This window comes from Tympanuchus pallidicinctus, unplaced genomic scaffold (assembly GCF_026119805.1).
Source record: "Tympanuchus pallidicinctus isolate F22 unplaced genomic scaffold, pur_lepc_1.0 scaffold40, whole genome shotgun sequence".
NCBI classification, from domain to species: domain Eukaryota; kingdom Metazoa; phylum Chordata; class Aves; order Galliformes; family Phasianidae; genus Tympanuchus; species Tympanuchus pallidicinctus.
The window spans coordinates 870,677-894,491 of record NW_026294759.1 but is presented as its reverse complement, the minus strand read 5'-3'; the positions used below and the strand labels follow the sequence as shown (position 1 = coordinate 894,491).

Here is a 23,815-nt window from a genome sequence, read left to right as displayed (position 1 = left end):
CATATCAATATTTCTTAAAATTTTGCAAATGGACCCTGTCTTGCTATAAATCCTCCTGCTGTCTGTAGGTATAACACACTCCACAAAGCTGCAGGAGAGGAAGTCTGGCTCTGGCTGAGCCTAGGCATAACTTGTCTGGTAATTATGCTTACAACCAGCAGCCTGCATTTCCCTCCCAAAAATCCGATGCTTTTCTGCCATGGGACAAATGCATGAATTTTCTCTGCTGCGCTTCACTAACTCAACTAGCAGAGCATGCTGGTATGCTTCTCAAATATCAGCAGCCATGCTAGAGCTCACACCAGACAGTAGCTGAGACTACCAACTCAGCCATGAGATTGTACTTTGCAATGCTTTTTAACAGGTCTTTGTCTGCTTTGTTGGGTACTGCAGACACACAGACCAACCAGCAATCACACTGTGGGTTTGGCAGAGGCAACAGACTTGGCAGAGGAAGTCTACAGGCTTCCAGGCATGCACTTAGGCTTTACCTTGTTGTTAACAGGAACAAAGTCTTCAGTCAGTGTCACTATCCGAAATTTCACTGAGGGGAAAAAGGGAAAAGAGCATGTTGCAGACACATGGGACATATGGGCAGACGCTTACATTGCACACGTATCTCTCCAAAATCACAGCTTGCTGGCACCCCCAGGCCTGCCAGCAATCTCCTCTTAGCACTTGCTCATCCAGGCTGTCTCTCCCCTCCATATACTGTCCTGCTCCTGCTGCGCTTTCTGGCACTCTCTCTCACCCTCTGGCTCCACTCAACCACAGTGCAAATAAGTGCTTGGAGTCACAGCCTGATGAGGAGATGTAGAAGTCTTGCTTTGTCTCCAGCCTGGAAACATGGACAAGGTAATGCCAGGACAAAGAAGGGTATGTGCAAGGTGCATTTCCAGCAGCTGGTCTCTAACAACAACTCTAACAAATTAGAGTCTTTTGCAAAAGCTGTACCCTGAGCTCCTCATCTAATTCTTTGTGTGCATGATGTGCAGATGTGTGCAGATCAGTCCTGCCAGGCCCTCACTGGAACCCCATGATTTGGGAAAAGCAATATTTATGACTGTTCACTCACCCAAACCAGTTCTGTTCTTTTAGGGAAGCCCCTTCCCTAAAACACAGTGCACTAGTGCATCACCCCAGCAGGCAGTAGCAGCCTCAACAGCAGGCATCTTGCTCCTTTGTCCCCATAAAGGTTACATGGCACAAAGCATTGAACATGCACCTCAGGGAAAAAGAGGAACGAAGTCCAGACAGATCAAGGCAACCTGTCAGGGTGCTTCATGCAGAGTGCTCACCTGTCTGTCCTGGATTATAGACAGGTTTCTCCATCTGGATGAAGGTGCCAGTGCCAGCCTTGCGGATCAGGACTTGCTTTTCTTCCCTTGCACTGAAGTACTGTCCATTGGAGATGCGCAGCTGGACAGTGCCCACCTCCTCACTACCTGCAGGCTTGGGGACCTAGGAAAGGGAAGTGACCAGGTTAGGAGGGAACAGTCAAGGAGGACAAGATGGCATCATAGTAGGTGCTCTTCTTCCATCTCCTGAATTTCGATGCCATCCTCCTCTCCACCCTACTCTGGAGGCAAGCACAGCATGTTCCGTTAGTTCACACAAAGAAAATAAGACTCATGAGTTTGGCAGTGCAAAAAGCCTTGTGCTGAACCTGTGTAGACATGCTTCTACGCTCTTCCTAGTCCTCAAGCATATTTTACAGTGCTTCAAGAGGTGTGGTGGGACACTATCTGAGACAAAATGTCTGGTTCTTACTGTATCACAGCTCACAGATGTCACACTGTGACAATGCTTCTTTCTCAGTGGGGAGAATGAGACACACAGCTGTCACTTGAATGTTTCTATGCTCCTCTGTCTGATTTGGACCTTTGGTGAATATCCAGGCAGCCCTTCTCTTGATGAACTGATGAACCAAGGAGGATTGTGAGTTATCCAACAAGAAAAATATCATGCAGTGACAAGAAGGAAAAACACTAAGCTTCCACTTACACTCCACCTAATTTTTCTTTAACTCCTTCCCATGCCCTCTCTCTTCCCATCGTCCTCTTTCTTCATTTCTCTGGCAAAAGTAGTCATGAGCCATAACAGAACTCTGGGAGGTGTCAGCTACAAGCCCCTGCTAAGAACAGTCCTTACTTGAAATCTGGAGCACTCAAAGATCCAGTTGTTCTGGACAACCTTGCTGTAGAGGCTGAGGTTGCCAGATCCATGTACAAGTGTTAAGACCACATGAATACTCTTCTCCACACCACGGAGGTCCAAGCACACTCTCTGGGAAGAGGGGAAGGACAGTTCAGCTGGAAGGATGATCAGGTACATCCTGCAATGGGAAAATAAGATATCTAGCTAGTCTCACTCTGTCTCGATATTAATAATCCATGACCTGAGGAAGCAGCAGGGTTTACCTCTTTTCTAGGAGCAGCTGTTCTGCTGGAGGGAGAGGGAGAAATGGTTAGAAGTGAGAATACAAAACACTCATAGAAGTGATGGAACAGCTACAGTACATTTCAGGTAAATACATGAGGAATTTCTTAGATGACTTCATGTTACAGAGGTGTGTATGGAATTTTGAAGTATGCTACAGTAACACAAGGAAACAAATACAGTTGAGTCTATCTCTACCTCTGCAAAGGGAACTGTTTTTAGGAGTTCTCTGTACACGTGGAAAAGGGAACAGTGCTATGGGACTGAGAGATGGAACAAACTGCAAAGTTCAGATTGGGATCCAAAACCAAACCTGCTGTGTTTATTCAGAAGGCTGCAGCTGTCTAATTCTGATCTCAAAGCTCTGTATGACTCTGGATCTGTTTTGACCTTACATCAGAAGTGCAAGATCCTCTACAGCTATACTCCAGACCCTCAATAGGAAAGGATCCACCTTCCTTGCTTCAAGAAGGTTCCTCAGTTACTTTGGCAGCAGTCTGGTTCCTGCTTAATTATCCCAAGCCCTGCAATTCTAGATCTTGGTGCTACTTTTTATGCTTTCCCTTCCTTTCCCTTCGGTTTTCTTCAGACAGAAGTTATTGCTCTTCTTGTTCCCACTAACACTCCTTACACTTTCAATTCTTGCAGCAATATCCAAAAGAAAGGCTGTCACTTTCAGGAGCATTCTGTTCATAACAGGGCTTGTGGCACGCTGCATACCATCCTGTATCTGTCTCTCGTAGGAGTTGCCTCATAGTGTCCCATGCTCTTTCCCTGCTATCCTGGTCCCTCCCTCAGTATCTGAACTATCAATCTCTAGATCTTGAAATGGCACTTACGGTTGTGCCATTATCCCCACAGTGTAGCCCAGGCAGCTGAGGAAGAAGGGAATCCACATTTTCTTGGGAGACTTCCAGGGAGGTAGATCTGTGTGGAGGGCAGGTCAGGAGAGAAGATGATGTGCAGCTTCTCTCCTTCCAAGGACTCCACCTGCTGCTGTTGCCGTTTCTCCCAGGAAGCAGACAGAAGCCCCAAAGTTTCATTCCTTGTGCCTCATTCCTATGTTTATAGTGTTCCAGGTTCAGGGTTGTACCATTCTGAATGTTCCCCAGCCAATCCAAGTCTTTCTGGCATCCAAACTCTCTGCTTTCCTACTCCCCCGTGGATGCACTGGCATCACTCAGAGCAGTTTGCTTTTAATTTTGCTAAGCAATAGTCTGTTTCCTGTTCACTGCTCTGACCCTGCTCCTTGTTCCTGCTGCAGCCTCTATTCCATTGTTTTGCCATGAGACAGATTGTTGCACGACTCCTTGGCAATGTGCCCTCAGTTGGAGCTCAAGGTGTACTCCTTTGGTCATGCTGTCCCCAAGCTTTTTAAGTTTGCATATCCTCAGGCAGGTCTCAGTGGCCTCAGGCCACTCTAAGTTCCCCCTGCAGCCTTCTCTTCTGAGGGTTGAAAAGCTGCAACTCTTTCAGCCTGTCCTTGTAGTGGAGGTGCTCCAGTCCTCTGATCAACTTTGTGGCACCCCTCTGGACCTGCTCCAACAGCTCCAATATTATGTATAGTTTGGGAACTTCTTCCACATGCCAATTTTAAACCTGCTGATCTGTTGTTTGTACTGAATTTCTACCTGAATATGAAACCACAATTCAAAATAAATTCTGCTTCTTGAAACACTTCCTAAATTAAGGAATTTCTTCATGTTTATATCAAAATGCATCACTGATTTGTTCTCAGTTGTCACACTAAGCTCTTAAATACTTAGGTCCTAGGAATATTGTTTTTATTTTGGAAAGACTGGTGCATTAAAAGGGGGGAAAAAAGATGTTTATTTTCTTCACAAAGTGGGCAGAAATAAAACTTATGTTGTTTATTAATATATTTATTTTCTTTTGAGAACTTTTTTCAGCTAAGTGATTCTGGTGCCAGTGGTAGAGAAAAAAAAAAGGTGAAAGTGCACCTGGATAAACAAATCAACAGGAACCAGAGCAAGGAAGCGAATCACTCTTGACACTGGACTGCCTTTAATTTGTTTCCATGGTTCTTAAAAAGTACAGACAGTGCCTGCTAAACAATCTCAGATGACATTTGTTAGTTCACAGTAGACCCACAATTGTTTCAGGGTACAGCCAGATCCCTTTCGACAGCATACGGCTTCACTATGTCAAAGCCAGGAGTCCTGGCTCCTACTCTTTTATGTGAGTGGAGTTCAAATATTTTTGAAGTTTTGGACTTATTACTGATTGGAAACTCACATACTGAACAAACAACCCAATCTAACTCACAGACAATGAAAGTAGCATGAAACAAATGCTGGAGCAGCAAAAACAAAGTCGCAGTCTTATTCTGCACATTCATCCAACTCAGCCCCGACTCCATCTCCTATTACCAATACCATCACTACTCCTGGCCACGAGGCACCCAGGAAGTGATTGCTTCTGAATTGTTTCCTTATATCTAGTCTGACCTCCCCTCGTGCAGCTCTGTGTCTCTCCTGGCTTGTAGTCCATTCCCAGGAGCACCTCGCTCTGCCTCCCCTCCTCAAGATGCTGCAGAGAGCAGTGAGGTCATCTCTCAGCTTTCTCCAGACTGGGCATCTCAAGTGTCCTCAGCCTCTCCTCACAGGATATGCCTTCCAGCCCCGCTACCATCTTAGTAATTCTCCTTTGGACAAGGCTTGGATTTGTGTCTCTGGAGGTATTCAGTAGAGCTGATCACAAGGGAGGTGGAAGCATGCAGTAAGTCTCCAAGGTGAATCATTTAAATCTCCCAATTTTGTGAAGGATAAACAAATGAGTGCAGTGCTTGATATCTGCAGCTCTAAGCGAGGAAGGTAAAGGCTAGGCCATAGAGAAAATAGTGTATTTTTGTCAATAGTTTTTTCCTTTTTTTCTTTGTATTTACTTTTTTCTTGCTGAAACACAGCCACCTCCCTCTAAATGCTCCATAGGAGCCAGACACTACAGGATTAAGTTTACAGTTTAAGTCTGAAAAAGAACATTCTGAAGGAAGTGGAAGAGTTCTTAATAAAGTGGGCGTAGAAATCACAAAGGATAGCAAGTAAAAAATGTCACTACCTGCAATTTTTACATTCTAGATGTGTTTGTTTGTTTGTTTGGTGTGAACTCCTCCTATTCAATCATGAACTACCTCCTACGCTTAATAAGGAGTAGGTACAATATACACATATGTATGACCACTACAGTAGTTGCTTTGCCAATAAGACTCTATTCCATATTACAAGGACTTATATCATATCCGTTGCCTGTGCTTTGCTAAATACTATAAAACACATAATTAGAACACTGTGGCATTGGCAGTGCTGAGTCTTTCCCTCTCCACAATAGCCAAAGCTGTAGCCAGTGGTGCTCTTCATATACTAATATAAAGAACAGACTTCACGAACTGCAGTTCTTGGTTTTTTTATCAGCAAGACCTTACTACTGAGCTACATCTCTGTGTAGTACATGATATTTAGTGGGATCGGTCTTGAAGGAGGGCTAGAGTCCTCAAACCATATTGGTATCTGCATGATGTTTCTGGGGCCCAAACAAGTGCTGGAAGAAATAAATGCCAAGTACACATTTCACCTACACTGTCTCTGCATAAGTTTGCTTATGCACTCTCCTCCAAAGTAAAGCTTATATATGCTCTGTTATAAAATACAAATACACACCACAGTACCCAGATTTATGATTTATATTTTATTTTCCTTATTTTTACAAGCAAGAAAATCCCTGGATTAAAGCAATCAGAATTAATCAGACACCCAAAAAAACACCCCCCAAAATGGCTGTCAAGATGAGCAGCATGGCATGGGCTGGGTTTCATCCTGAAATCCAATTTGAGATCATCCTCAGCACCAGTATCAAAGTCCACTGAGATGTGACTTTCCAGGTGACACAGGCCCCAGCATACCAGTAACTGTAATTTCCATCCTAGGGCATGTCCCACTAGTAGAACTCCTGTGGGCTGAAACAGTGGACAGTAAGAAAGCAGGCTATGTCCCTGGAGAAATGATAGTAAAAAGAGGAATCATATCAGAGAGAAAATAGCATAACCAAAGTTATTATTTCTGGGATGCTAGCAGCTATGGAGAGCAGATCCTCAGTAAGGACTCTCACGGACAGTGTTTCTCTGGCTTAATTAAGTGCCCTTGTCTTAATTCAGCTTTTCCCAGAAAAAAAGGTGGGACGTTCAGCAGTGTCAGGAGTTGGACTTGATGACTGTCACGGTCCCTTCCAACTTGGAATATTCTATGATTCTATTCCATATCCAAATAGTGTCAACTAAAATTAATACCTTGAATTCTGCTTGGACTTTCTTCTGTCACAGTGCAAACTGCAAGCACTGTCACTTAGCTGGCCCATGCACTATTACCAGCCCACGTATCCTTTGGAGAGTCCTTAAAATGCGTGACTAGTCCTTCATAGCAAGAGCACATGTTAATCATTTCATGTCCCACCTACAGAGCAATATAGCAACGACAAAATCCAGAAAACAGAGGACAGGTGATAAAATCCCCAGAGGCTCAGGAAATTCCAGATGAAGTTCTAAATAAAGGGAACACGCTGAATCAGTGGTTTGCAAGGCTCTTCTCAGGCAGCAAGAGAAGAAACATAATGAGGCTACTAGATCCGTATAGTGGTTGAGGAAGGGAACAGTAAAAAATCTTTGTGGAGTACACACCTACCTCAGATGCAGAAAACATTATAATCAGTAAGGGCCTGCTCCTCTGCAACAGGACAGGAAAGACAGAATTTATCTTTGTACAAAGCCAAGCATAAATACCCAGAGAGCCCTGGCAGCCCATAATACCACACTCACCTGGATGGTAGTAGTCATAGACCCTGACATGTCCTGGCTTCAGATTGGTCACTCCAATTTCCCTTTCCAGATGCAGAACATATGTCTCAGACATATGGCTCAGCTGAGGGAGAAAGGCAAATGACAGTTCACTTTTGAGCTGCTCTTTTGATTCCTCACCTAAATTTGACTCTGAAGATAGGCAAAAAACTCTGAGGCAAATGCAAGACTTCAAGATGAATTCTACTCTGCTAGCCCAGGCCAGTATTCCCCACACAGCTCTTCCAGAGTCCTCCACTCCTGCAACTTTTCTAGTAGCACACACATACCTTGTCCAAGTAGATGGCAACACCTGCTTGGGTTTTCTCTGTTCTTCTCACAGGATACCAATGATGTGGCTAGAATAGGAGAGCAGGTGTGGCAATTTAGTTGGTCCTTTTGGAAAAGGGAGTGTGAGAAATCCCAGTAGGGTTTATCTAAGCCTGTGTAAGCAGATTCTTATTCACATATTTGTGAATTTATTTGGGGCTTTTACCCCTTCAGGTTGATCTCTCTGCTGGGCCCCTTACCTCCTGCAAAACCCAAGGATATAAGTCTAGGCTATGTGGCTGTCAAGGATACAATTGAGCCAGAAGGATCACTATCCTCAAGGATCAAGGTAAGAGACAATAGTAAGTATTCATGTTTCTGTGTGACAGAAGGGAAGAGATGGCGAAATTGCTCAAGATAGAGACAAGCAACATGTTCCTATGCAATCTCCCCTCCCATTGGGTGTGTGGATGGTCCAATTGACACAACATCATCATCCTGATTCCAGGCTTCTTACAGATATCCCAGATCTTGCAGCGAGGACAAATCCAGAGAGTAGGGACACTTCAACAATCACCATATTGGAAATGGCTCTCTTTCCAGTGTACCTGAGGGAGAAGATCAAATGAAGGGTGTCACCCAGTTCCAGTGCTCCCTTCCCTCCATCATACTACCCTGCATGCAGGACCCTGAACCAGGCAGCACAGCTAGAACTGTGGCCAGGCAGTAGCTCATATGGGGTAGACAGTGGCTGCACTGCTGTGAGCACCCCTAATCTGAGGTGTTTACTTCCGTTCCTCTCCCAGGCAAGACTTTGGAACTTTTCCCCATTTCCCCTTCCTCAGAGACACCTTATCTTTCTTTCCCACACCTTCCATCTGCCATATGGCCCTTCTGCTGCAACTGTTGGGTTCCTCCATTGCAGCCAAGTAACATTCTGCTCTCCAGCCATACCTAGCCCCAAGTGTGGCTATGAGCCTGTGTCTTCAAAGTCACCTGACATTGACATAGAGAGTAACAGAGTATGCATCATTCTCGGTGCAATTGTCTGGCTTGGTTTTCACTTGTAAGGCAAAGGACTTGGAAACCTGTGGGGAGGGAATGTTGTATCTCAGCACCGTCTGCAGAGAGAGACAAAAAGACAGAGTAAGACATGGATAATAAGTTTCATATAATCTGTCATACCTTTTCAGTAACTATAGTAATCTTCAAGGTATGGACCATGCTAACTAGATAAAATAGATGCAGTGAGCACACTCACAGTACCAGAAATAAAGGTCATTCAGGATTGAAAAATTCCATGGTCCTTCCAATTGAGACTACTTGTCCTCTCTCTTCCCCTTGAGACCAAGTGAGCATACAGCATTCAGCATACAACATTCAGCATACAACAGGGAACCACTATGCAAGATTTCCATCCTCCAATACTCCAGGAGTCACAAAAGCAACACTTCTTGACACATTATGTCTCAGTCTCACAGGTTTGCTGCATTGGCAACAAGCTAGAAGTAAATCACTGTTAAAGCTCATCTCCTTGTATAGAGCTGCAACTGAGACTATTAATTTTGATGATGAGCAGAGGGCTGACACAGAAAGGTCCATGAGAAGTGGGTAACCTACCCGGGTAAAGACGCAACAGCTGCCATGGGCTTGCACTGAGAACTTTCCTGGGACTTCTGTCAGCGCCATCTCCTGCACCAAAAGCCGATTCTGATAGGAAACTTGGAACTTCCTCCCAGAGCCTCTCTGGGACCTCACCCTCACTTCTGCAACTCCTTTTGTGTTGTGTGTCAGTGCTGCATACTTAGCCAAGGCCTGCAGGGCAACTACTGTATCCTGAAAAGGAAGAAATAGGTGTGAACATTTGCTCCACAGCTCTGAGGACCAAAGACATTTGAATTCACCATCCTGAGAACCTTTGTATACAAGGGTTCTTCTCCTCAAAGTGTTCACTCAGTTTTTTTTTCACACTAGATTCTGCAGAGATCTTTCTCAGACACTGTTACTTTCCCCACCCCTGAGTTACCTGTGTTGAGGCAAATCCTCCATAGGCATTTTGTTGTCTAGTGAGCCAGACCACAATGCCAGAGGCTGTGGTGAAATCAGCCTCTGTGACATTTGGCTTGGAGAGCAGGGCCAGAAGGACATAAGCTGTTAACTCCACATCCACAGATAGTGGCTGTGACCAAAGGCTAGTGCTGTGTGTCTTGGATGGGCTCTGGCTCCAATGGATCTGCCCACCTGGGAAAAGGAAGGAGGTAGATGACATTGAGGGATACTAGGGAAGAAATCTTGAGGCCTAAAAGGCACAGAGATTGTGTGCAAGGACCATACCCAATACTATGTATTACACATTGAAGACTCATTTATAAAAGTGATAGCAAAAAAGTAACTTGCCAATAATCAGCATTTGATTTTTCCATTTTCCTGTTTGCCAGGTACACTAGCTGACTGATACTAGCTAGCTACCCACTAGCTGGTCCTGACAGTCAGGGAATAACAAGAAGTCAGGCAGTTTGCCAATCTGCTTTGCTTAGCACTTTGCACTTTGCAGTCCTGCTTAAGAAAGTCAACTTTTTTCAGAGCACAACCTCCACTCTGGGTGCCAGAAAAGGTCAAAAGCTTTGAAAGAAATTAGCACCCACAGCACAATATGGCCAAAACATACCTTAGGCTAGCAGACTGTCTAAAAAACTATCTTTGATGAAGGACAGAAATTAAGACCAAAAGAGTAGAAAGTAACCAGTCTTTTCATTTTGCATGTAACCAAGGGGCTCAGAAAGGTCACCTATCCTTTTTCTGATGTTTGTCTGGCACTAAGTCTCCCATACCTTCTCTGATTGCGCTTTGATCAAGTATGTCAAGAAGCTTTTGTGTGCGTTGAGAGTCCTTAGCCAGGGCGAAGGTGTAGGCCAGCAGAGCCTGTGTGTAAGTGCTGGCAGCTTTGGGAAGGGAAGGAATGATACATCCCAGAGCCTTGCGTACCACTGTACTCTACAGAGAAGAGTTATGTTGATATTGGTCACGTGCAAACACATGAGGCGTGCAAATGCTGAGTTACACAAGCAGAGGAATGCATTAGTATGCGCTAGCATAGAAAGCAACCCATATATTCACCCTTATATCCTTGTACTTGAGTTTGCACTTTCTCTTTGTATCACTTCAGCATCCCCAAGCAGCATCTCCAGCCCGCAGTGCAAGGCGCCTGACAGAGGTTTCCCCCACAGATGATCATGGATTTCTCTCAATGAAATGAATTCCCTTACTACTAGAATAGCACCACCACATCTTACTTTGAACAACAGTGCAGCAGCACACAGTTGCAAATGCTTGCAAGATTACTGGGTTCAATTCAGCTCTTCAGTTTCTCTACATCAGTGGGACTTAAAGCTTCCCTTGAAATACTGTACTGTTGGCAGGACACAGAATTCATTTCAGCATTCAGTGCACCATTCCATTGAGTCAAACACTTGGAGTGGTTGCCTGTTTAGTATTTGTATATCTACAGCACTTACTGATTTCCCCTCTTCAGTTTTCTACCAGAATGAAGGTCCTTATATTTGTATTTCATTCTGCTACATTTGACAGTACATTTCAAATACTTGTGATCCAGTTTCATGAAAAGTCACCTCTATGCAACTCAGCCAAAGACACTTCGTGGAATTACCAAATGACAGATAATTCAAATTATGAGGAATATTGGAAGGTCTGCAATCTAACATCTATTCAAAGCAAGGTTAGCTGTGAGATAAGACAAGGTTGTTCAGAGGTTTATCCAGTCAGGTCTTCAAAACCTCCAATGATGGAGACGACTAAGTACTCTAATCAACCTCTACCAATCCTTGATTTCCTTTAAATGAAAAAGGTGGCCTGAGAGACACTTGTCAGGAAGACAATTAATTTCCAGCTGTCTTTCACTTATTTCCAGAGAACTTTGCTTCTCCAAGTCTATAGCAGTGCTATAATCAATTTGATTATATATTTTAACTGCCTGTACCACTGCCTAGTAATTAGTTATGATCTCGCAAGACTTCCCCCTTATTATTATTAACTAGATGTACAATTCCAACTGCCCTACTTTACAGCATTTTCTCTCTAGCACTCCTTTCCCACATTTCCAGTTTCTGGGAAGATGAAACACATTACAAATGTCATGTTTATTCACTTAGCTGTGGCAGTCACACCTATCTCTCTCTCCTCTATAATTCCTTATTCCTAGCTTTAAGCAGAAACAGAGCAGTGGGTAGCAAGAGATTGTGAAGTTATTGAGGGGAGCAGGACTGAGCAGCACAAGTCTGGGAAATAGGCATGGTATTTAGACATGAGAACCAGTAGCTCCAGGTAGAACCATAGAATCATTTGAGTTAGGGACCCTAAAAGGTCATCTAGTCCAATTCTCCTGCAATGAACAGGGACATCCACAGCTAGATCAAGTAGCTCAGAGCCTGCCCCACCCTCATCTTGAATATCTCCAAGGACAGAATATCCACTACATCTCTGGGCAAACTGTTCCACTGCCTCACCATTCCTACTGCAAAAAATTCTTCCTTATTTCCACTCTAACTCTTCCCTTCTTTAGTTTGAAACCATTTCCACTTGTTCTATCATCCCCTGCTAAAGAGTCTGTCTCCTTATTTTGTGTAACTCCCCTTTAAATGCTGAAAGGCAGTCTTCTTCAAGTTGAACAGCCCCAGCTCTCAGCCTGTCCTTGTGCAGGAGATGTTTCATCCCTTGGATCATTTTTCTTCTGAATGTGCTCCAACAGGTCTATGTCTCTTCTGTACTCCACATCTGTACACAGTACTCTAGGTGAGCTCTCACCAGTGCAGAATAGAGAGGCAGGAGCCATTGACCACCACTCTCTGGGTATGATCTTGTAACCAGTTCCTCATCCGTCAGACATCCACTCATCAAATCCATATCTTTCCAATATGGAGAGAAGGATATACTCTGGGAGACTGACAAAGGCTTACTGAAGTTCAGACAGGTGGTAACAGTGGCTCTTCCCCTGTAGCAGTCTAACCTCATATTCTCCCCTGTCAAGAATCCTCCTTGAGGGGTAGTTGAGTCTTCTTCCTGAGAAGTGGTAAGTTCATCATCTCCTGGTCGATTACTTTGTTCACAAACCTCTCTAAGGTAATCTATTTCCTGCTTCAATGACTCCACTAATCTCTCCAGAATTCAAGCAAAAGCATAGCAAAGAATTCTTGTATTTACCTCTGGTGTATCTCCTCTCTCCATGTATGCAGCAGAGATGTAGGCAGCCAAGAGAACTTCCCCATCCATACCTCCCTACAAAAAGCATAAATGTCCAAAAGATGGGAAAAGTGATACACAAATACCTGAAACTATTCAGGAAACATCACACCTACCTCTGGTTTTCTCCCATGCAAGAAAGCAGAACACAACAGAAAAGTGAGATAAATCAATTACCAGTAAGAACTGCTTTGAATTTTTTTTCAAAATTCTCTGGGTCCTACCTTCATGGCTCTGTGGAAAAGTTGGCCCACATCTCTGAAGCAGCCATTCGGAAGCTGGTGGAACTCCAGCCATTTGAAAGCAGCTTGGATGCTCCTGTTGTCCAGGAAAATGTATGGCTTGGCTTGGGAAAAGCATTTGACCACAAACGCAGTCAGCCTGATTAGGGAGAGAGCAGAAAAAAGGCATGAGAGAGGGAAAAGAGGAACAGAAAGAGATTGAGCGAATGAGCAAGAAGGAAGAATAAGGAAAAAAAAAAAAAAAAAGAAAGAAAGAAAGAAAATAAGCAGTAAATGAAGAAAACAAAAGTGGGAGCTTGAAACTTTCAGGTCCCTCCTCACCTACTTTTGGGCTATTCTTAGTTTATCAGTTCAGTGTCATCCTTCATCTCAAAAGAAGTAAGATATTGATAGGTTGCACAAAAAAACATTTGGAAGACTTTGTGTCCAATAGGACAAAAAGGGATTCCATGCTGGAAGCAGAAAGCTCTCAGACAGCAGAAGGACAGAAAGAAGACAAGCCAAGGCTTACCAAGTATTACCGTACTCATCCCTGGTACCAAATTCACTGAAAGAACCATCAGGATGTTGATACTGCAGCTGTATCTGGTACCCTGAGAAGTAGGTTAGGATGACAGTGTTCAGACTGGTATTTTCAATGAGCTCATTGGTCAAGGAAAGGGAGTGGTGTTAACATTAGAAGTCATGGAGTACTCAAGGAATAAGGGATGTAAGGCACTAGGGACCTCAGTTAAGTACAGAGGAAGGCAGAAGAGCAAGGTGGATCTGTTGTACTTGCCATTGCGCAAGAATCCTGTTGCCCTCTCCTTAATCTCAGGAGTCAGCTGCCTTGTCTTCTCCAGGTACTGTAGCACGTAGACAATAGGGGCAAACAGTACCATGTTCTGCTCTCCACAGCCATGGGGCATCTGCACCAGCTGGTCCAAGTTTTGCAGTGCTATCCCCATGAGGTCACCTGGGACAGAACATAGACACTCTGACCACTCATAGGTGGCAGGTGGGGCTCAATATTTATATTCTCCAACCTGTGACCAGTTCCTGGTACTGCACTAAATAAGATAGCCCCAGCACAACAGTGTGCAGGCAGCTATGATCAGTCAGCTTATCAGTTTCACTGCACCCTCTTTATGGCCTGTACACACTCCCATCTTGCCACAGGAAGCTCATAAATAGAACAAACTTTCCCTTTCTTAGTGTTTTTGGTTATATGTGGAACCAGGAATCTCAGCTACATACATGGAAAGATCAAGGCAGTGGAGCCTCGAAAACCTCAGAAGGAGAATTGAGTATTCTGGGCTTGGGCTTTCTTAGGGCTATGCTCAGAGAAATAGTTGTTGGAAAAGTATTATCATAACTAAATTCCTTACCAGTGATCGAGACAGTAGCTCTCACTGAACCTTCAACCACATTTAGAGGCAACATTAAGGACACAGACTCCTCTGCTGGACTCCCTGATACCAGCGGGTGTAAGATATGACAAAAATGAAAAAGAAAAAAAAAATAAAGAGAGTTTCTTACAAAAATAGCTTTAAAAATCTGCAGAAGTTGTTCAAGATGTTGCTAACATTCCATTTTCTCGTCACAAATGTTGCATATGACTTCACAAACCCTATCCCATTCCATCCTCAGCTCTGTCCATCTAACTCCATTGTGACTGTGCTATCCTAACAGCCTTATGAAAGGGGTAAGGGCATCTTCAAGGAATTCTCTGTGGTCAAAACCACCTACCTGCTTTTGTCTTTGTAAATTACGCCAACTTGATTCAAAGGAAATGCTAAGGGGAAAAGCTAGGAGAAAAGCTAATGAGGCTTGAGAGGCTGGGAGGGATTTAAACTAGGTGTGAAGGAGGACTGGGGAGGATAGTGAGGCTTTCCATGATAAAGTGTGGAAAGGCATAACTATAATAGAGAGACAGGGTGCTGGCAGGGGCCTTGAAGGACCTGCTGCACTGAGAGGTGCTAGCAGCAATGCAGTGCATACAGAACTCTATGATGGTAAGACAGTGACTGCTGGGGCAACAGGAAAAGGCAATGGGGAAATTCAAGGTACATAACTAAAAGTAACTAAGGAGTTATCCTTTAAGAAAGTGACAAGACCAGCTGTTCAGATGAAGTACCTATACAACAACACACACAGCTTTGGAAACAAACAGGAGGAGCTGGAAGCTCCTGTGCTTCTTGAAAAACACGATATAGCTGTCATCACCAAAACCTGGTGAGATGATTCCCACAACTGGAGTGTGGCTATTGATGGCTACAAGCCAGTTCAGAAGGGACAGGCAAGGAAGGAAGGGTGGAGATGTTACTATCTACACAAGGTAAGGAATAGAATGTGAAGAGCAGTCACAAGCAAGTCTACAGCCTGGGCACCAGTTAGAGATTGAGGCAGCAAAGGGAGTCTTGTGATCAATGTTTACTATAGGTCATCCAATCAAACGGACCCTGTGGATAAGGTCTTCTACTTCCAGCTAAAGGAGGCATTGCAATAGTAAGCACTCATCCTGCTGGGGGACTTCAACCACTCAGACATCTGCTAGAAAAGTAGCACAGTGAGCTGTAGGGAATCCAGGAGGCTCCTGGAGTGCATTGAGGATAATTTCCTGAGTCAAGTAATTGACAGCTCCACAAGGGGTGATGAAATACTGGACCTTGTGCTCACAGGTAAATGAACTGATTGATGACAACAGGATTGGAGGCTGCCTGGGCTGTGGTGACCATTTGATGGTTGAGTTCGCACTCTGGAGGGACATGAAACAGGTGAAGAATAAAATTAGGAAGCTAAACTTAAGGAAAGCTAAATTCCAGCTCTTCAGGGAGTTAGCCAATGAACTGGGAAACTGCCCTTATGGGCAAGGGTGCAGAGCAAAGCTGGCACATCTTTAAGGAGGCTTTCTTCAGGGCTCAAGAGCACTCCATCCCCAGGTATAGCAAGTCAGGAAAAGAAGGCAAGAGACTGGTGTGGCTAAACCAGGACCTGCTGATCAAACTGAAGAGCAAGAAAATGTACAGGTAATGGAAACAGGGACAGGTATCATAGGAAGAATATAACAAAACTGCAAGACTGTGTAGGGATGGGGTCAGGAAAGCCAAGACGCTGCTTGAACTGAACTTGGCTAGGGATGCCAAGAAGAACAAGAAAGGCTTCTACAACTACCTCAACCAGAAAAGGAAAGTCCAGAAGGGCATAGCCCACCCCTAGGGAGTGACACAGGTAGGCTAGTAACAACAGACAAGAAGAAGACTGAGACACTTAACAATTTTTTTGCTTTGGTCTTCCCTGATAACTGCTCACTGTACAGCCCTCAAACATTTGGTATGGTAGGAGGGGGTTGGGGAGTCAACATCCCTCCCAATGTAAGTGAAGATTGGGTTTGTGACTAAGTGAGGAACCTGAACATCCACAAGTCTATGGGTCCCAATAAGTTGCATCCCAGGGTCCTAAGGGGATTGGCTCATGTGGTTGCCAAGCTACTTTCTATGATATTTGAAAAGTCATAGCAATCAGCTGATGTCCCTGGTGACACAAAAGAAAGGTAATATCATACCAATTTTTAGAAATGGGTAAAAAAGATGACCATGGGAACTATCAACTTGTCAGTCTCACCTCTGTGCCAGGGAAGAGAATGGAGCAGATCCTCCTGGAAGCTATGCTAAGGCTCAAGGACGGCAGGAAGGTGATATGGGAGAACAAGCATGGTTTCACCAAGGGCAAATCCTGCTTAGCCAACCTAGTAGCCTTCTATGGTGGTGTCATTGCATCAATGGACAAGGGAAGAGCCATTGATATAATCTACCTTGACTTCAGTAAGGCTTTTGATATGGTACCCTACAATATCCTGCTCCTCAAATTGCAAAGATATGGATTTAATGGGTGGACTGTTCAATGGACGAAGAACTGGCTGCAGGATTGAGTCCAGAGAGTGGTGGTCAATGGCTAGATGTCTGGATGGAGATTGGTGCTGAGTGGTGTCTCCCAGAGGTCAGTTCTGGGTCTGATACTCTTTAATATCTTCATCAGTGACATTGACAGTGGGCTTGAGTGCACCCTCAACAAGTTTACTGATGACACCAAGCTGTGGGGTGTGGCCAACACACCGAAAGGATGGGATGCCATCCAGAGACACCTAGATAGGCTTGAGCAGCAGGCCCGGGTGAACCTCATGAAGTTCAACAAAGCTAAATGCAAGACCTTGCACTTTGGTCGAGGCAATACTCATTACCAATACAAACTGGGAAATGAAAGGATTGAGCATAGCCCTGCCAAAAAATACAAGGGATACTGGTGGATGTCAAGCTGGACATGTGCCAACAGTGTACCCTTGCAGCCCAGAAAGTTAACTTTATTTTGGGCTGCATCAAAAGAAGCATGGCCAGCAAGTTTAGGGAGGTGATCCTGCCCCTCTACTTTGCGCTGGTGAGGCCTCATCTGGAGTGCTGTGTCCAGATGTGGTGTCCTCAGTACAGGAGAGACACAGACCTGTAGGGGCAGGTCCAGAGAAGGGCCACAAAAATGATCCACAGATGGAACACCTCTCATATGAGGACAAGCTGAGAGAGCTGGGGCTCTTCAGCCTGGAGAAGAGACAGTTGCGAGGTGAGAGGCCTTTCAGAATCTAAAGGGGAGCTACAGGAAAGAAGGGGACAGACTCTTTAGCAGGGTCTGTGGTGATAGAACAAGGGGAAATGTCTTCAAGCTCTGAGAGGGTAGATTTAGGTTAGATATAAGGGAAAAATGTTTTGCAGTGAGGGTAGTAAGGCACTGAACACACGTGTGAGGTAACACACATTACCTAGTGATGTGCTTGATGCCCTGACCCTGGAGACCTTCAAGGCAAGGCTAGATCATGCCCCGTGTATCCTGATCTAGCAGTGGTATCCCTGTTCATTGCAGGGGCATTGGACTAGATGACCTTCAAAGGTCCCTTCCAACTCTAAGGATTTTATGATTCTAAATATCAGTTGCTGGTATGTTTTAGTGCACCTAGTGGTCACAAAAAAAAGCTGCAAATAAACCCACAATACACCATAAAATTTGAAAACAGGAGCAGCAGTCCAAAGTCACACCTTCCAGCCTCACCCTGTTCTGCAATACGGTTATTACTGCAGGCAAAAAAGTCCTGTCATATTAGGCTGTCATATTAGTATCAGGAATGTAGATGCTAAAAGCTTTGACATCCCTTCTCACTTTTATCCAGGAAGCTCCTGATGGCAACATAATTAGAATGGGCTTCTGTACCTTGATCATGTTTGACAAAGAAAAACTGTTCAGCAACTGCAAAGACCCAGGAGATTGCCAGGAATGGTGAGATGAGCAGAGTAAAAGAAGAAAACAATCTCTTTACCTTTTTTGGGACACAGGATGGAGCTGTGAGCCTTTTCTACTAGCACTCCTTCTGGCTGTTGAGCATTTAGTAATAGCAGTAATGAGCACATAGGAGAGAAAAAGTGGATTAGAAACAGATACAGACAAAATTTTGGTCCAAGCCTGATATTCTGCTTTTTATCATCAATAATAAAAAATAAAAAAATTACAGTCAATCATTTTAATTTCAGATAAGAAATTTTCGGAATATTTTAGCTTGTGAATGCTTGTGAAACAAATGTTGCAAGATTCAGCAGAGAGTTTAGGAAGAACATAAAGGGGTATAAATACTTAAGATTTTGTATTTAGAGGCCTGACCACAAACAGAAGAACAGAAGTTGGCATGAAATAGAGGAGACCCGTATAATTCCTAAATTTCAAGGCCCCAGCTCAGGCCATTAGATTCTAATTTTACACCTTGAATAACAAGGGACAACCCCTACAATTACTCTGCACCAAACTAGGAGTTGCACAAAGTCCATTTTAAGGTCTAAGTAACAGAAGAGGTTGTCTGACCCGGACTAAAAGGAGTTTGGTGATTGTATCTTTCTGTCCTTGGTTTGGGACAAACGGTATCTCTTTGCCACAGAGCTCTTTGGTGGCAATGGCCTCTGTGCTGAGAGTGATGTTCATGAGCCCTGAAAATAAGACACATTTAGTGCAGTAAACATTGCTTCCCATTAATATAACAGAAGTCACTTGTTTGCAGCAAAAATTTCGATTAGAGCCCTACTTACAGGAGGTTCTGTACCTCCTAGCACTAAACTGAATATCCATGACTTTAGGAGAAATGCACATGAGTAGCCTAGGATAACAGGGCACATAACCCAACCTCCTCACTCAGCCCTTACAAAGCATCCTCACCTTGGCCCCATTCCATCCCAACTCCTCAGCCCCACCTCCTTCTTCTCCTCACCCAGTCGCTCAGCTGTGACACTCCAAAGAAACGTCTTTACTTCTCCAGCACATAAGCAGCTACTGTAGACACAACCCTCACATGACTTCAGCTGGAAATGTGGGAACTCCTCCATAGTCATTTGGATCTATCAGGGCAGCAGGGATGACAGAAGGTAACAAGACAAATGTCACACATTTTCTAAAATAAGGTATGGGCTTCAGCCATCTCTCATCTAAACATACCCTATTTTTCTTGCAAAGACTGTCAGGGCTCACCAACCTTCATACATTGCTGTAGGTAGTTGAAGACTGTGGCCTTCAAGATGAAGGTTTCACCCTGGATCACAGAAGATGGAAGTGTGAGCTCCACAAAAAAGGGCTTGAAAACAAGCAGACTGGAGGCAGAAGCTAGTCCGAAGCCATTACGTCCTGTGCAGAACATCCCAGCTTCCCATCTTGTGATGGTATTAGGCACAGTGACAGTGATGGTTTGGTTTCCACTAGGACTGAAGAGAAGTAGATAGCAACAGAAGCATTTAATAGAATCTTGTTGTATGGAGCAACAAATGACCTAGTCTATGCCCTTGATCGCAGTATGCTCCATTCCCTGACCTCAGTCTAACAGCTAACTTCTGCTGAATTTGTAGCCCTTGGAATACAGGCAAAGAGGCATGGGACACATCATTCAGATGAAACAGGCATGCCAACACGAGGAGGGCTGTTGTGACAGTAATGCCTCCTACTTTATGATGGCGGCCTACAATGTCAGAGGCAGATGGTGGTGGTGTAGCAGTAGAGGCTGAACTTTCGCACCAATATTCCATTATATCTTGCTGCCATATATGGCAAGCAGAGGGGCAATCTGGCAAAATGGTATCTGATATGGACATGCATATGTAGCAAAGGCGTATCACAGAGCTCCTCTATGCAGAAAAAAAATGCACTCACTGACATTCAGTGATACTTGCTGAGCATTTATGGAGACCAAAGAGCGGATCCGAGCACAGTGAGGAGGTAGGTTGTTTGTTCCATCAGTGGCAATAGTAGCAATGGGTCAGTATGACTGGTGCAGATTTTTACAGGTGGCATGCAGGCTCTTTTTCATTGCTAGCAAAAACACAGAGCTAATGGTGGTGATTATGTTGGAAAATAGCATTTTGTAACAGAGAATTTGATCTATCAAATGCTGTTATGATGCTCTTTGTGTCTGTTGCAATTTTCATGGAAATAAACAGGAGGCAGAAGGTATTACTTTCAGAGCAAAATATGTACATCATGAGCAGCTGAGGGAAGAGGTATTAAAAATATCTATTTCAGGTATTTGATTTTGGCAGCTTTGTCCCCCATGCAGTCCCTTGTGAAAGGTAAGCTCCCCTTGGCATTTCACTCTTTCATCTTCACTGATCTAACTTCACAATGCCTTCACCAATAGTCTCTGAATTAATACCCAGTGCATTACTGCCTTGCTACTACCTTCCATCCATTAGCAGACTCTCCCTGCAGTCCAATATGAAGTCCCCAGACTAGCCTGGAATATCTTGCTATAGGCATTCACTGTTTCTGATGGAAATAATGCTTTTCTTTAGATTTTTCTCTATTTCATGAGGACCTTACCTAGAAAAGGCAGGGACTGCTGCCTCAGATGCTTATATCAACAGCAGTAGGTTTGACAGTAAGTTATATGGCTGAAAGATACCATTATCATACTCAGCACTTTTCTAAGTTAACACTTGCCTCTGCACATATGAAAATACTTTACAGCTGTCCGCAGTTTTGTTTCTCTTGGCCTAGGGATGGAGAACCAGGAACCAGAAGAGCAATAGGAGTGGTCCGAGACAAGCAGAACTCATCAAAAGAAACAGATTTTGCCATTCACCTTTCCATGAAAAACTGACATCTTGAAGTCTAATAGAAAGACATGGCAGACACTTGGTCTGTGCTCACATCACAACTTCTAAGAGCATCAGAGTAATCCGTGGCTGCTCCCACCCATTAAAAAAGCATTCCTCATTAAAGCTTATGATATTATTTGACTCCAAGAATTGGAAACATTTGTTTTCCTCTAAAGAATCCACTTTTGCCAGGCATAGACAAATATGAAAGAACTTTGGTTGCTCAGATCAGTCTAGTGGGCAAATCACATATGAAATATCTGCGAGTGAAAAGATGAATATAACTGGAAGGAGATGGAAGGGGAGAGAGAGCAGAGGCGGGGGGAGGGATCTGGCCTAAGCAGATGCCAGTCTCCAGACATCAAACAATAAATTGTGAAGTCCAGAGAAGAAAAGTCTCCAAAAGTTTATCCTGTCTTTCTCCTGAAGCTCAACAGAAAATGGCTTCCCACACCACCATTCTGCTCTCTCTTCCTGTCTGGAAAACACTGATTTGTTTCCTGGTCCATGGGGAGTCCTGAAAGCATCATGGAGAAAGGACAATATAGATTCTGAGTATAAACTTCTTCACCAGAGCACCTGGAATTCATATAGTGTTTGCCTGTTCAGTTCCTCATCTTCCACTCAATCCAGACCCAAACACTTTCTCTGCCTCATTTGTGTTAGCAAGGCTACCTGCATACTCACTGAACCCTCAGCCTTTCTCACAGGACACAATCCCAAGTCCTGTGCAGGGCTTCTGTGGAGATCAGCTTCTCCTTTATCCCAGGGTACATCCCATGAGCCTGCTTTGTGAACTGCTGATTCACAGAGCCAGAACAGGCAGACTGCAGGAAGTAAAACAAGCTGCTTTATCACACTGTGCTTACTTTCTTCTATTTTCATGACAGCCACATCCTTTGGATGGATACTTTCTCTGCATGGTCACCAAGTACAGGAAAATGTATTTGATGCAAACATCAGCTCCAACAAGGAAAAATCTGGTAGGTATGAAACCCATAATATATGTATTTTGGTGTCTTCTTTGGTAGCTTATGATTTAAATCTGGTTGTATCTTGCTGTCATTCCAAGTCACCCAAACTAGACTCCCACTACTCAGTCTACTCACCCAACAGAATACAAATCCCATAGCCAGGTTTTTGTGAAATACTTGTGCACTTTCTCTTCAGCTGAAGAAACAGGTGAAAACATAGTGGGCTGATAGGTAGATGTCATCAGATGTCCTGCTGGAAGTAACAAACACCCAGCTACCACAATGTCCTCAGGCCCTGATTTAGAGTAGAGGGCCTCCATACTAGCTCAGGCTGCGAGTCATCCAGTCAGGTCATGGGAAGCACTGCGCTGGAACTAAAGATGCTGAAGCCCAAATTTTACAACCTCTTGTCTTATTTGATACAATGGAGCCTCTTTATGCCTTAATTGTGTTCATAGGCACCACAGCAAGGGCAAATATTCCCTCACCTCAGAAGTTAGACCTGCGATCCATTCAGCTTATTAATATTTCAGAACCAGAAGCCGTAAGGCCAGACAGACAGCTAAGCATAAAGGTTTAAAGGTTTAAAGTCAGAGAAGTGTCTCTCCTCCATGTGCAATTACAGGAAGTACTGCCTCTTAGCTCAAACTCAGGACTGCTTTCACCTTTTTTACATCCCATGTGAGAAGAAATAGTTGTAAGGTGCTTACTGTTAGATTCCTTATGGGGCTGAGCAAACGTCAACATGGGACTGGAAGTGAACATCCCTCTTTTCTTCATCGTAGTTGTTGACTGATCAGTTAGACACAGTCTTGGTTTCCTGATATTGATGTTGGACATAATTTTCAATCCCATTTCCTGTAGGAAAAAAAGAAAAAAGAAAAAACTGAAGTACTAGATTCTTCTCCTATCTTCTCTGCCTTTTATCCTGTGCCTTATTCTCCCCTTATGCATAGGAACTCAGCCATCCTCTGGCTTAGATTTAGGACAGAGTCACTCAGATCATCAGTAAAGAGCAAACAAAGTCATCCAAGTTAATTCATCACGCCAAGGTAGAAAAGTTTCTTCTTTTTCAAATGCAAGTTCATTTATGCACTGTGCCTTCTCAGCTTGCAAAGTGAAATTCCAACAGATTAATCTTGGGCAACCCAAGTTGCTCATGATATGGAGATTACACATACTATGTGAAATCCAATTAAAGTAACCAATAATACTTGGCATCCTAAATCATGCAATAAAAATGCAGTAATCACACAACAATTTCCCATTGGTCAACAATTTCAAGTATTTTATTCAAAGAACAAATGGATTATAAATGCATAAATGGAACTTACTTCCTCTACTATCTGTGATGACATTTCTACATTATTGATAAAGTCAGAGGGCCATACTTTCCTCAATTCATGAATTACAAATTAACTATTTTTACCCTAAATGCTGTAAACACATCAGGCTGATCAGAATTTTGGAACCTGCATGAATTGTCATCTTCAGACACTTGATGAGGATATCCGGAGTTATAAATAGATGGAAAGAGCCCATAGATCTGGGAAAGCAAGAAAAGCAAAAGAAAAAAGTCAGCACAAATAATACTTGGCATTCACTTTGTGTAGTATATCCAAGGCTAGTTTGCTCCTG

At 43.7% G+C, this 23,815-nt stretch overlaps 1 protein-coding gene across 2 annotated transcripts in view; it reads right to left on the bottom strand.

The window, feature by feature from the left end:
- Positions 1-6,158: 6,158 nt before the first annotated feature.
- Positions 6,159-23,815, bottom strand: part of LOC128089906 (alpha-2-macroglobulin-like protein 1) — a 30,238-nt gene continuing 12,581 nt past the window's right edge. The window contains exons 10-29 of one of the 2 annotated variants that reach the window (XM_052701760.1): positions 23,607-23,723; positions 22,888-23,035; positions 22,313-22,427; positions 19,592-19,817; positions 19,331-19,457; positions 18,931-19,052; positions 18,395-18,449; positions 14,421-14,504; positions 13,832-14,008; positions 13,565-13,646; positions 13,036-13,192; positions 12,773-12,847; positions 10,387-10,549; positions 9,582-9,796; positions 9,176-9,391; positions 8,552-8,676; positions 8,073-8,163; positions 7,576-7,644; positions 7,268-7,370; positions 6,159-6,412 (exon numbers count right to left, since the gene is read on the bottom strand). In XM_052701760.1, coding sequence (XP_052557720.1) covers positions 6,309-6,412; positions 7,268-7,370; positions 7,576-7,644; positions 8,073-8,163; positions 8,552-8,676; positions 9,176-9,391; positions 9,582-9,796; positions 10,387-10,549; positions 12,773-12,847; positions 13,036-13,192; positions 13,565-13,646; positions 13,832-14,008; positions 14,421-14,504; positions 18,395-18,449; positions 18,931-19,052; positions 19,331-19,457; positions 19,592-19,817; positions 22,313-22,427; positions 22,888-23,035; positions 23,607-23,723 — 2,571 coding nt within the window. In that variant the 3' untranslated portion in view covers positions 6,159-6,308. Of the gene's footprint in view, positions 7,176-7,267; positions 7,371-7,575; positions 7,645-8,072; positions 8,164-8,551; positions 8,677-9,175; positions 9,392-9,581; positions 9,797-10,386; positions 10,550-12,772; positions 12,848-13,035; positions 13,193-13,564; positions 13,647-13,831; positions 14,009-14,420; positions 14,505-18,394; positions 18,450-18,930; positions 19,053-19,330; positions 19,458-19,591; positions 19,818-22,312; positions 22,431-22,887; positions 23,036-23,606; positions 23,724-23,815 lie in introns of both variants that reach the window. The other variant, XM_052701763.1, reaches the window with a different exon arrangement.